Source organism: Pteropus alecto, unplaced genomic scaffold (genome assembly GCF_000325575.1).
Source record: "Pteropus alecto unplaced genomic scaffold, ASM32557v1 scaffold91, whole genome shotgun sequence".
Classification (NCBI taxonomy): domain Eukaryota; kingdom Metazoa; phylum Chordata; class Mammalia; order Chiroptera; family Pteropodidae; genus Pteropus; species Pteropus alecto.
This window is the reverse complement of record NW_006431910.1, coordinates 174,395-186,909: the sequence shown is the minus strand read 5'-3', so window position 1 is coordinate 186,909 and position 12,515 is coordinate 174,395. Positions and strand designations below refer to the sequence as shown.

Sequence of the window (12,515 nt, the reverse complement as noted above, 5' to 3'; positions counted from 1 at the left end):
CCCCCCAGGAGAACAAAAAGCAATAATAAAACTTTTTTTCCTTTTTATACTGGACTGCTGGCTCATGGTATTTGTTGCCCTATGATACTTTATATCATACATTTAACTTAAAAACTGCTACTTATATTTCTAAATATTTATTTTTTTAAATAAAACAGATTAATAGCATAGTCAGTGTGTGTGTCTCTGGGTGTGTGCAAAATACTTAAATGTTTTTAAACCACTAAGTGATTTGACATGTTATTTTAAAATTTGCTCACACAAATAATTTGCCCAATTATGTCATAAGAAAGTTATACCAAACATTTATGGAACAACTAATTCTAATATTATACGTTCTTTTTTAATGACTGGCAAAACAGATCATTCCCTAACTCATTTTCATGAGGCTAATGTAATCTTGCCAACCAAGTAAGTAAAATTGGAGAAAAGAAAATTGGAACCAATCTCACTTGTGACTATAGAGGCAAACAGCTAAAAAAACACACATTCACAATCAAATCCATCTATGTATGAAACAAATGGTGGCTGGGATCTCAAAGGAGTTTCTAGGGAATAGCTATTCTCTTTCTTTCCCAGGATCTGAACTCGCTGAGGAATAAAAGTTGGTGTCTCCTTTATGGAGACCATGATATCACCATTAGATGCTTGGGGGAAAAACTTTATTAGTTAAGTTACTCGCTGTCAATGAACACCATAACTAGACAAGCTTATTCACCCAGTCTTGGTGGCAGTGACCGGGAGAGGCCTCTTGTACATTCTGGGGGAGCTGCCTCTGGGATGCAGGGGAACGTGGGCTTCAGCAGGCTGGCTGCTGCCGAGAGGGTAAGGACAGAGTAAAGCATGTGGTTGTTCCTAGATTTAGCAATCAGCTATGTTACTCCACTTCCCAGCAAGTGAGTGGATAAAGTGGGGAGAGGGAGACCACGATTACACAAACTGAGGTCCCTTTGCAAGGAAAGAACTTCAGGAGCAAGAGAAAAATGTGCTTTTCATCTGCAACCAAGACCAAGTTGTATAAACATTATATTTTCCCCCAATATTGATTTATAATTCAATGTCATTCCAATCAAATGTTTGAGAGAATTTTATGTGCACCTTCACAAACTTATAAGATGTATATGGAAGAAAAAAGAGCTAAAAATAGCTAAGGGATTTTAAAGGAAAACAAAGCAATAACCTGTTTTACCAGATACACACAGAGATAATACTAAAGACAGTATTATGAGTGGTACTAGTGTGAGAGCAGACAAATAGATCAATGGAACTGAGAAAAAAAAATTATAAACAGGCCCACAAATCTATGGAGGCTTAATGCATGAAAACAGAAAATATACATCAATGAATAAAGTCCATTAAATTGTGGTGTTATGAATGTTTAAACATATGAAAAAATAATATCTTATTCCTACTTTATAGTTTATAAAAATCAATTCCAAAGGGATTAAATATTTAAATGGTAAAAGTTGAGATGAAAACAGGAGATTATTTATCACATAGATATGCAGAAAAATTTAAATAGGACATGAATGTACCAAACGCAAAACACTGAAAATTAAACTATATCTAAATTAAAAATACCAATGTTATAAAAAAGAAAAGACTGGATATTGACTGGAAATTTACTCAGGTAAATTTGTTTGCAACATATAAATGTCAAAGAGTTAGTATTCAGTATATATAAATAATTTCTGTAAATTACCCCAAGGGAAATTCACAAAAGATATGATCAAGATTATTATAGAAGAGAAAACCTAAATAGTCAATAGAAATATGGAAATATACACAACTCACTAGTAATCAGGCAATTGCATATTAATACTGTATTGAAATATAATTTCATACAGTCTAAAATGCAATTTTGGTGAGACTATAGCATCATACATTTCTGGTGGGAAAGGAAATTAATACAGACATGTTGGAGGCAAATTAGTAAAATTAAATACATTCCTCTCTATCATCCAGAATTTCCATTATAGGTATATATTCTAGAAAAATTTTGACCACATAAACAAAGACACACACACATTTAAGTATATGTATGAATATGTATACGTATAAATATACACACACAAGGATGTTCACAGAAGCATTGTGCTTCATAGAAAAGAATATAAACAAATCACTGAAAATTCAGTCAACTGGTGCTACAACATCTATGGTTAAATCTCTCAAACAGGATGCTGAGTAATAAAAAGCAAGTTGCAAAAGTTAGATGGTGGCTACACAAATGGTTGTTCCATGATCTTAAATGTATTTTTATACACCTTAAATATCGTGCAAAAACAAATTCCTTATAAAGAAAAAACCACATCTCCAACACGTCAGTAGAGGGCTCTTTTACTTTGATATCAGTAATGCCATGCAGAGCTGTAGCTCCACAGATGAGATGCTCAGCTTTAGATAAGCATGTGCCTTTAGTGGTGGGGAATATAGCAGATTAAACCTTTTGGTTGACGTGGACAATCTGATTCTCAAATATCTTGAGAAATAAACAGAAATATCTTGAGATAACTCTGTAGTGATAGAACAAGAAACCATTCTCTTCAATTTCAACATTTAGTGAGGGCTAAGGGCCAACACGTTTGTATAAGTTGCCTCTTCAGGTAAACTTGCAAATTAAAATAGATCGAATTCAGCCCTTGTAAGGAGACTTCTATCCAGTGGGTAAAAGCACTTGCCAGAGGAAGCTCCAACGGATCATGGGTCCACTTAAATTAGAATCTCGATAGCGTAATGACATTTTCCATATCAATTTAATAATTTTGAATTAAAATGTCTGCCATTTTTTGAGCTTTGGAACACAACACACACACACACACACACACACACACACACACACACACACACGTCAAGTACCTGAGTATTTTGAACATGCTTAACCTATACTGAACCCTGGTGCTTCTGAAGCTTCATTTATATTAAGCACTGTGCAGTAGAAAGGAAATAGGCTGACCTGCGTTTAAATGCTGTTCCCATCAGTTCATAGGAACAAAGGCCTCAGTTTCATCCTCTATAAAATGGGATCACAGAATTACCCAGAAGGTAATGATGGCCATTGTCACACTGTTTGTAAAAGCAAAAGTTTTTAAATAGAGTTAAATAAATCAGTAGATTCTCATTATGGGTCAATACATAGTCCAAAAAGAATGAGACAAATGTGTCTTATGGAAAGTTACTCATGTCATATTGTCAAATGAGCAAGATAAGTTGCAGATAGATACGTAACTTTTAAAAAGAACTTTCTTTTACTCCCATATTTTCTTTTTCTCATTTTCTTTATTTATGAAAAAGCTCAGGAAGGATTCGCTTCAAAGATTTAATGGTTATCCTTGGACACGGGAGTGGGGAAAGAAATTCTTTAAACTTATAAACTTCTTCACCTCTCTTTCTTTTTTTAAAAAAATTTTATAAATAGCTTAATTGTTTTCAAAAGGAAGAGGAAGAGAAAGAAAGAAAATCTGCTTTGTGATGATATGACAAATGTGAGGATTTATGCAAACTTCCCAGTACAGGGCTTGGCATCGAAGGGGCACTCAAGTAACATGTATAATAACAATGTGTTTTATTTGCATAATAACACATGCAAGTAATACACTAAAGGCATGTGATACCCATTCATTCATTTATTTAATCTTTCTATCATTTGTTCATTCATATCTTTCCCAGGCAACACTTAGCCCAATTCAGTTACCTCACTATTTCCATGACAGCACCAGGGATGAAGTGATTATTCTGGTCTTGGGGTAAAACTTGCTAGAACTTTGGCTCTGACCTTATCGCTCCCCCATTTCCAGCACACCCTGGGATGATACATGGCTGAGTTTGAAAAATGAGAATTACTCTGTTTTACTTACACCAGAGTTGCCTCCATGTTCTCTTTCTGTACCTGGTGCAGGCTGATTCCTACCACGGTCTCTTTGTGTGGTTGCTTCTAATTGGGGAGTTTATAACTAGAGCCTAAGGGATTACTACTTGCTCCCTTGAGAATCTGATGTTCCAAGGGCCGAGTTGGAATTGGAATAAACAATTTTCGGTAGTTATTTTCTGCTGAAGAACATTTATGCTTTCTAGAGAGGATACATTTAATTTATGTTACTGTGATTAGGGACTCTGTGTGTGTGTGTGTGTGTGTGTGTGTGTGTGTGTGCTGCCTTCTTAAAAAACAATTAAAAAAAACATTTTTCTTTTATTTGTTTTTTTCTTTTTTTTTTCTTTTCTTTTTTCTTTTTTTTTAGGCAAGGTACTGTGTGTGTGTGTGTGTGTGTGTGTGTGTTGCCTTCTTAAAAAACAATTAAAAAAACCATTTTTCTTTTCCTTGTTTTTTTCTTTTTTTTCTTTTCTTTTTTTCTTTTATTTTAGGCAAGGTACTCCTTGGTTGACCTCACGGATTGCAAGGACCTTGTCAACTTACAATCCCTTATTATTTATTTATTTATTTTTATTTTTTATGCCTACAGCACCTGGTCTTCCTAGGTGGTCTCCCATCCAAGTACTAACCAAGGCCTGACTCTGCTTAGCTTCTGAGCAGTACTAACCAGGCCTGACTCTGCTTAGCTTCTGAGCTCAGATAGGATCGGGCTTGTTCAGGGTGGGATGGCTGTAGACAAAATTTTTCTGGTTTTGAATCAGGCTGAGCATCTTTTTGTAGGTCTAATAATCTGTGCTCATGTCTAGAAAACTGACCTTGTTAACGTAATCAGCAAAAAATATGGTTCTCTGGAAAAAGAAATCCAAAGCTCATCTGAGTTTAAGGGCATATGGTCCCCAGTGTAATAAAAAAGAGGTACTCGTATTTGAATATATTTTATATTATCCCTTTAACCACTATTTATTTAAAGAAAAAATTCTGTGAGACATTCTACATAGTTCATCAAAGTCTCCTGTGACATTGAGTTCCAGTTCCCAGGGTATAAGTGAGCTAAGTTTTAATCCTTCCTTTGCTTTTGTCTCTACATTTCACTCTTCATGTGCCTGCTCTCTGCTGTTGGGGATAATCCCCTTTAAAACTTTTAGCAAACTGAACAGTTCCACAGGACTGATGTCACTTCCGACACCAGTCAAAAGTTCAAGGATCCCCAGAGCCACTCTCCTTTGTCTCCAGCTACGCCCTGGACATCTATTTCCACAATCATCCTCAGGTTTCATATCTCATTAGAATGACTCAATGTTGTAGACTGAATGTTTGTGTCCCCCCAAAATTCATTAGTTGAAATCCTAAGCCCCAATGGGATAGTATTAGGAGGAGGAGCCCTTAGGAGTAATTAGGTCGTGAGGGTGCATCCCTCGTGAATGGGGTTAGTGCCCTCATGGAGGAGACCCCACAGGGCTCTCTAGCACTTTTTCTACCATGTGAGTACACAATGAGAGGTCAGCAGTCTGCATCCTTGAAGAGGACTCTCACCAGACTCAGCCATATTGTCACCCTAATCTTAGACTCTTAATCTCCAGAACAATGAGCAATAAATTTCTGTTGTATAGAAACCACTCAATCTATGGTAATTTTTAACAGAGCAGGAACTAACGCATCAGGAAAGCACTAGAGGTACTATTACAATTCTATCGTAGCAAAAATATACAAATTAGAACCAGCTGAAGAAAGAGATACATAGGGCAAATTTTGTGAGGGTTTCCAACTGGAAGCTTCCATCGTCTTCAAGGATGCATTCTCCTTCCTGGGTCGATGCGCGATAACATGCATGGAGTATTGTCAACCTGAGAAGGTCACCTGAGCCTCCGGTATCCACAGTTTCTCTTGGAGCGTTATGACATATTGCTCATGTGGCTGATTTTTAGTTCCCAGGCCCTCCTGAAGGTTTAGGTCATACTGTTAGTCTCTAGTTCCTCCAGAGTTTAAAACTGATATGGAATTGTCTCAAAGCCCCCTTCAGAAATCACATTGTTAGATCATTCAGTTGCAGAAGCTTCCTGGCAAACAGAGACACTCTCACTAGGAAAGCCTTCCAGGGGCTTAAAGATCACCTCCCAATAGCTGAAGGCAAAGGCCAGACCTTAATTCCAGCAAAGAAGAATTAAGGTTCCTAATCAGCTGACCTTGAGATGGAGAGATCACCTGTATTTTCCAAGAGTCCTGAACATAGGAAGAGGGAGGCAGAAAAGTGAGAGTCAGAGGAAGATTTGAAGATGCTGTGATACTGGCTTTGAAGATAGAGAAAACAGGCTATAATACAAGGAAGACAGATGGCTTCCACACACTGAAGAAATCAAGGAAATGGATTCTCCACTAGAATCCTCAGATAATCAAGGAAATAGATTCTCTCCACACTCCAGAATCCTCCAAAGGGAACACAGCCCTGCTGACACCTTGACCTAGAGACCATGTTGGACCGCACTTCCAGAACTATAAGGTAACAAATGTGTGTTGTTTCAAGCCACTAAATTTGTGGTAATTTGTTACAGTAATCATAGAAAAGTAATACATCCCCAATGGTAATATTTTGCAAAACTACAATAATATCACAACCAGGATATGACGATGATGCAATCCATTGACTTTATTCAGATTTCCCCAGTTTTACTTATACTCATTTGTGTGTGTTTGTATTGTTATATAAAATTTTATCACCCATATGGGTTCACCAGCACAGTCAAGATACCCAACAGTTCCCAGACACCTTATATTGTCCCTTGTATTGTTCTTTTACAAACCCCTCTCACCCCCAAACATACTTTCCCTCCTCCTCCTCTCACCTCTATCTCATTCCATCCCTAACCCCAGGTAACCGTTAATCTGTCTTCCATTTCTAAAATATTGTCATTGCAAACATTACATAAATGGAACCATATAATATACAACTTTTGGGATTGATGTTTTTCACTCAACATAATTCCTTGGAAATTTATTCAAGTTGTTTGTTGTCTGTATCAATAGTTCACTCATTGTTACTCTCTGTGAAGTTTTGCAGCATCTTGGGAGTGATAGCAAAGGTATAACAGACATTGACAAAAGCCAAATATAATAGAAAGAAGTATGTGTGTGTTTGAAGTCTGAGATCTGTCTTGATGAGTAGAATCATTCCAATATCACCCACCATGGATGTCACATAGGTGACTAAAATTACAATGAAGAGGACACACTGAAACTCATGTTGGGCACCAAATCCCAGGAGAAAGAATTCAGTTTCTTCCGTGGTAATTTCTTGGGTCATGACTACCAAAAATTTAGAAAGGACCAAGAGCAGGACCATGAACGGAAACCTTTGTGACTTCTTGAAAGAAAAGAGACTCTTGCATTTTATGTCAACTTTTTAAATTGGATTTTCATGGCAAATACTCACAACTGGGTTTATTGCTTTCCAAATAGTTGATTGCTTTCCAAATAGTTATTAATTTATACTCACAACTGGGTTTATTGCTTTCCAAATAGTTATTTCTTTGTTTGTTTGTTTATTACACCTACAGCACCTGGTCTTCCTAGGTGGTCTCCTGTCCAAGTACTAACCAGGCCCGACCCTGCTTAGCTTCCGAGATCAGATGGGATCGGGCTTGTTCAAGGTAGCATTGCTGTAGACAGTTCATCTATTTTCTGGATAAGAAACCAACCACATCAAAAATGATATGTATGCCATGGATTCATTTTCAAAATGAAGAAGATGTCATAAAAAAAGATTGATCCTGACCTCTAATATGTGTGATTCTAAGAAACAGATTAAAACACATGTTCACTATATTAAACAGGTATCCATATTTGCTCAAAGCAACGTTCAAATATAATTTTGAACCCTTTTAACAACTTATAGTTTTTCTCAGTCATTTATCAGTTTAATCCTGATTTAAACTCCTGAAAATTTGTCTATGTAGAGATAAAGCAAAATGGTTAATCTATGTTAAGTGTACACCAGTGTTTCTTGTACCATTTTAATTTTTATAAAAGTTTTATATTTAAAAATAAGAAGTTAATGAAAAACATGGATATGAAACCATTTCCATGCAAAGACAAAGGGAGAGAATTTACCATCAAGAGTTGCGCTCTAAAGATGCTTCTAAAGTCTGATGTTCAGAAACAAAGAATGTGATCTCTGAAGAAAGTCTCAGAAACAAGAAGAAACGGTGAGCTTAGAAACTGGTAAACATGTGGGGAAACTGGAATCAGTAGAGACAGTATACAATATTAACAATATTGTCCATAGAGAAGCAACAAACTAAAAATATCAGCTAATGTTAATATTGTTATGGCGCGGACGATTCTGAGACCCACGGAACCAATTGAGATTAATTATGAGCCTTTATTAGCCGGCCGGCGACTGACTCTCTACCACTGCAGGGCTAGAGGAGATCAGCCCCGAGCTTTCAGAGCAGGCAGCTGATAAAGCTCAAGACCATATCCTGGTGGTCTCCTGAACAAGCCAGCAGATTACAGAAGTGGAAGTTGGCTTTTAGCATATCTTTGCCCGGAACAACACCCTTAATTAACAAGTAAATGGATTACAGAAGCAGACATTGGCCATCTACATATTTTATACAACACACTTCCTAAACCACACACAAGCAAGTAGGACAACTTCTGATATCTAAAGATATTTCTTCCCTGTAGCTGACTTAGCTAGTTTGCTCACTTGAAAATTTTCCACCCTTAACAAATATATCAGATTGGAGAATTTTATAGATTTAAGGTGCTCTAAAATTCTTGTACTTTAGGCTTTTACTTAGATATATGTATTTACTAATTACAAAGATGAAAATAAAAAGTTTTTTTAAGCTGAGGGGAATAAATGGAATTTTAACATCAATCATTCACAATAAATATAATAAATGAGATGAAAAGAATAATAGAAAATGTCAAGATAAATAGAAATCACTTGAGACAGCATAAATAAATCCAATTAAATTAGTAAGGAAAGTAAATATAAAAAGACTAAACTCATCATAAAAATTTAAAGATTGTTAAGTCGGATTTTAAAATTGTAAAGAAGCCATGTACTATAATAGACAAAAAATTGAAAAAGAACTAAAGAACTAATGATTAAATAAATAATGATATAGAAAAGAAGAGAATATTATGCATTAATGAAAATAAATCACAAGAGCTAGATTTTTAAATCTAAATCTTAAACTCATAATGTAGAGGAGAAAGCTCACAGTGCATATAATATTGGGTCTTCAGTGGTATTGGTGACATTTTATGTCCATAGCTATTTGTTGGTTACACATGTTCATTATATATTTTGTATGCCTTCTTGTAATTATTAAATATTTTTTGTATGTATTTTACCCCCCTTAAATTTCTGTTAAGTGTACATTACAGACATACCATCTCTCAACAAGTCAAATGCTCCCAGTTTTTTAAAAATCAAAGCCACACTTCCTTTATAAGACATTAGAGAAACAAGGATATTACCATTTTAAGTTTAAAAGAGGTCAATTCGGTTTAAAGAAAAATCAAGCAACTCAAGTTGCTAAAAACAATGTTCAGAGGTTTAGGGCCTGAAATGGTGAATTAGTTACACCTACAGTCCTCAAGTTCAATTGTTATGGTGATTCTCTGTGACAAAAGTCAGAGTTAATAGCGTCCAAAAAGAAAATAGGAGTCAAACACTGTTTGACTTTAGGGGATGATCTCATCTTGTTAGAGGATCTAGAAACCTTCCCTGAAGTAAGTGGATTTAATATTGGTTCTAGAAATATGTTTGGGCTCCTGTAAGGTGGAGATCTGGATCTGTACAGCCAGGCAAGGCAACTCTGAGCAGAGGACGTACTTAGAATAAAAGCGTGGTGATGCCCCACAAGCTAAGGACAAGAGGCAATAAAGACTCACGTTATATACAATTAAGAGGTGTTGCTCTAATTAGCAGCACTTTTATAGTAAATCACAACAGACTTTTCCTGTATATCATTCAGAGATATTTTGTTACCCTAACTTTATTGAGTTGTAATTGAGATACGACATGGTGTAAGTTTAAGGTGTGCAATGTGATGATTTGATACACGTATATATATTGTGAAATGTTTACCATAATAAGGTTAGTTATCACTTCCTTCACCTAACACAGTTACCATGTTGTTGTTATGGTGAGAACATTTAAACTCTACTCAATAGCGATTTTCAAGTACACAATACAGTACTATTAACTATAGTCGCCCTGCTGCACATCAGAGCCCCAGAACTTATTCATCTTATAACTGGAAGTTTAAATCCTTTGACCAAGACCTCATTTCCCCTACTCTCTAGCCCCTGGCCACTACTGTTCCACTCAAAGATATTCTTAAGTTATCTAAATTTTGAGTCTAGACCTGACGTCTCCCTTCCCCAAAGTGTTGGCTGGTAACTAAGAGGGATTATTTCACTTGCAAAACCTATGCTGAGCACTGACAATAACGGAGGCATTGTTTAGGGATACTGACTGTCCTAAGTGCTCCCGACTCAACCGTCAGCAGATCCTCCTTTTTCCACTTTTGGTTTTCTGGAGGAGGATTTTCTGGAGTCTGCAAAGAACCAAAGATGAAAAGTCCTGGTGTATTTCTCTGACTTTCACGCTTGGATTGTCCTTCCAGACACTACAATGGGTGTCTGCTTAGAATAATACACCAAGGGTTACTTTTTAAAAAGTTTTATTTGTTAGAATACCCCTTTCTACACTTGTAGCAAGGTGACATTTTCGCTTTTACTACAAATGGGGAATTGATTTTTGAGGGCTGTAAAATTAGTGCCTATTCCCATGAGAATCTCAGACGCTGGAGGCTGGGTTGAGTGTATATAGTATTGAGTGTCCCAACTGAGACTATAAAAAAAATTTTTTTTTTCAGGTTTCTATCCTCTAGAGACTTTTTGTCTGATTTACTTCCATGAGCTTGGGGCCCATTTTTTTCCACTTGGGGCCGATCTTGAATTTTTTAAACCTAGTTTTGCATCCTGGATCTTTTAATTACTTCAGTTCCTCATCTGTAAAATAGGGCTAATGCCCATGCTGCCTCAGTGGTATTTACATATAGAAGAGCAAACACACATGTATGAACTCATCCTCCGACTCTTGGTTTAGGGAAATAGGCATCTGCTCCCTTCTCACCCTTGTGACTTAGATCTTTCTCTCTTTCTTCCCATAACCAATGGGCGTATATCTATCCTTTGTCCCTAGGTGCTAAATACTAATGTGAATCACTTGTTTGCTTTGGATGGTGAGCTCCTTGACAGCCAGGTATATGTCACATCCAGCACAGTGTCTGTAATTAGTATGTATCCAAATCTTCATGGAATAAATAAATGAATGTACACGAATGAAAGAGGCATGATCTCCGATAGAGAAATCTACCCCTTCTATTTTATAGTGATGACTACTCAGAGCCCAAAACCAATACCCAATAATAGTAATGTTTATTGAGGGCTTACCATTTCAAGGCATTGTGTCGAAAGGTTTTACATGTACTGTCTTGTTTACTTGGCACACGACCCTATGGCCTGTTATTATCTGCATTTGTAGATAAAGGAGCTAAGGCTCAGAGATGCACAATGTGAGCCAGGATTACACAGATAGTATGGGATGCACATGGAATTAAAATAAGTCAGTTTGAATCCAGAATTTAAGATCTCAGTTGCCAGGCTGAGCCAGATTCAGAGTTTAAAAAAAACCAAAATGAAGAACTCTTCTGTTTTCTTGAGGAAACATATAAATTCAGCGATTCTATGTTAAATGTTCTATGTTAATGCAATAGATATTATTAGCACCTACTATGTGCTAGGCACTGGTCTAGGCACTGGGGACACATAGAAAAGAAGAACATATGGATATGACAGATGGAATTTGCATCCTTGTGTGTGTGGTGAACAGACTATGAACTAAGAAATCGACTAATAAACAAGACAATTTCTGATGAGGATAAGAGTTGTAAGGAAAATAACATACTGTGGAGGGATATACCTGAAAGGAGACACTACCTTAGTCAGGAGAAGCCTCCTCATAGAGATGGTTCAGTGGGAAAAGCAAACCCAACTGAAGGAAATGATGGTTCAAAAACTTAGAAGTGGGAACAGGAATGAGCTGGGCTTGATTCCTGCTTGATTCCTGGGCTCAGTTTTCCTGAGGACAAGAAAACAGCCTGGAGGGACTGATGTGGAACCCGTCACACACTGGGTTAGAGATCCAGGCAGGGCCTTATCATATAGGGCCTTTGAGGTCTTGGTGGGAAGTTTGGATTTTATTGTAAGAGGGATAGGAGTCATTGTAAGTTTAGTGAGGGAGGTGACATTAGATCATTGCATTGGAGAGATCGTTCTTGCTGCTGATTGGGATATAGATTATAAGAGAAAGAATGAATATCTGGATGCCATAGATGAAGCTCTGTGGTTTTTTGATTGAAAGATATTAGTAGTTTGAACTAGAGCAGTTAGAATCAGGGAAATGGAGACAATGATACTTAACTGCACTATTTCAAGAAGGTAGCATTTACAGTGTTGCAAGAAGCGACACCCAACAGAGAAATTTGGACACTCAGACAACTTTGTTAGAGGAAGGAGAATTTATTAGCGAGCAGAGTGTGTGGGCTTAACAGCACCAAAGCAT

At 36.7% G+C, this 12,515-nt stretch overlaps 1 protein-coding gene and 1 pseudogene across 1 annotated transcript in view; both read right to left on the bottom strand.

Moving 5' to 3' along the window:
* The window catches only part of LOC107196579 (olfactory receptor 5AK2), a 9,510-nt gene extending 2,341 nt beyond the window's left edge, over positions 1 to 7,169 (bottom strand). Inside the window, exon 1 of the mRNA XM_015599082.1 lies at positions 6,908 to 7,169. Coding sequence (XP_015454568.1) covers positions 6,908 to 7,169 — 262 coding nt within the window. The remainder of the gene's footprint in view (positions 1 to 6,907) is intronic.
* A 244-nt stretch (positions 7,170 to 7,413) lies between these two features.
* LOC112472257 lies at positions 7,414 to 7,532 on the bottom strand (annotated as a pseudogene).
* Positions 7,533 to 12,515: the final 4,983 nt, after the last annotated feature.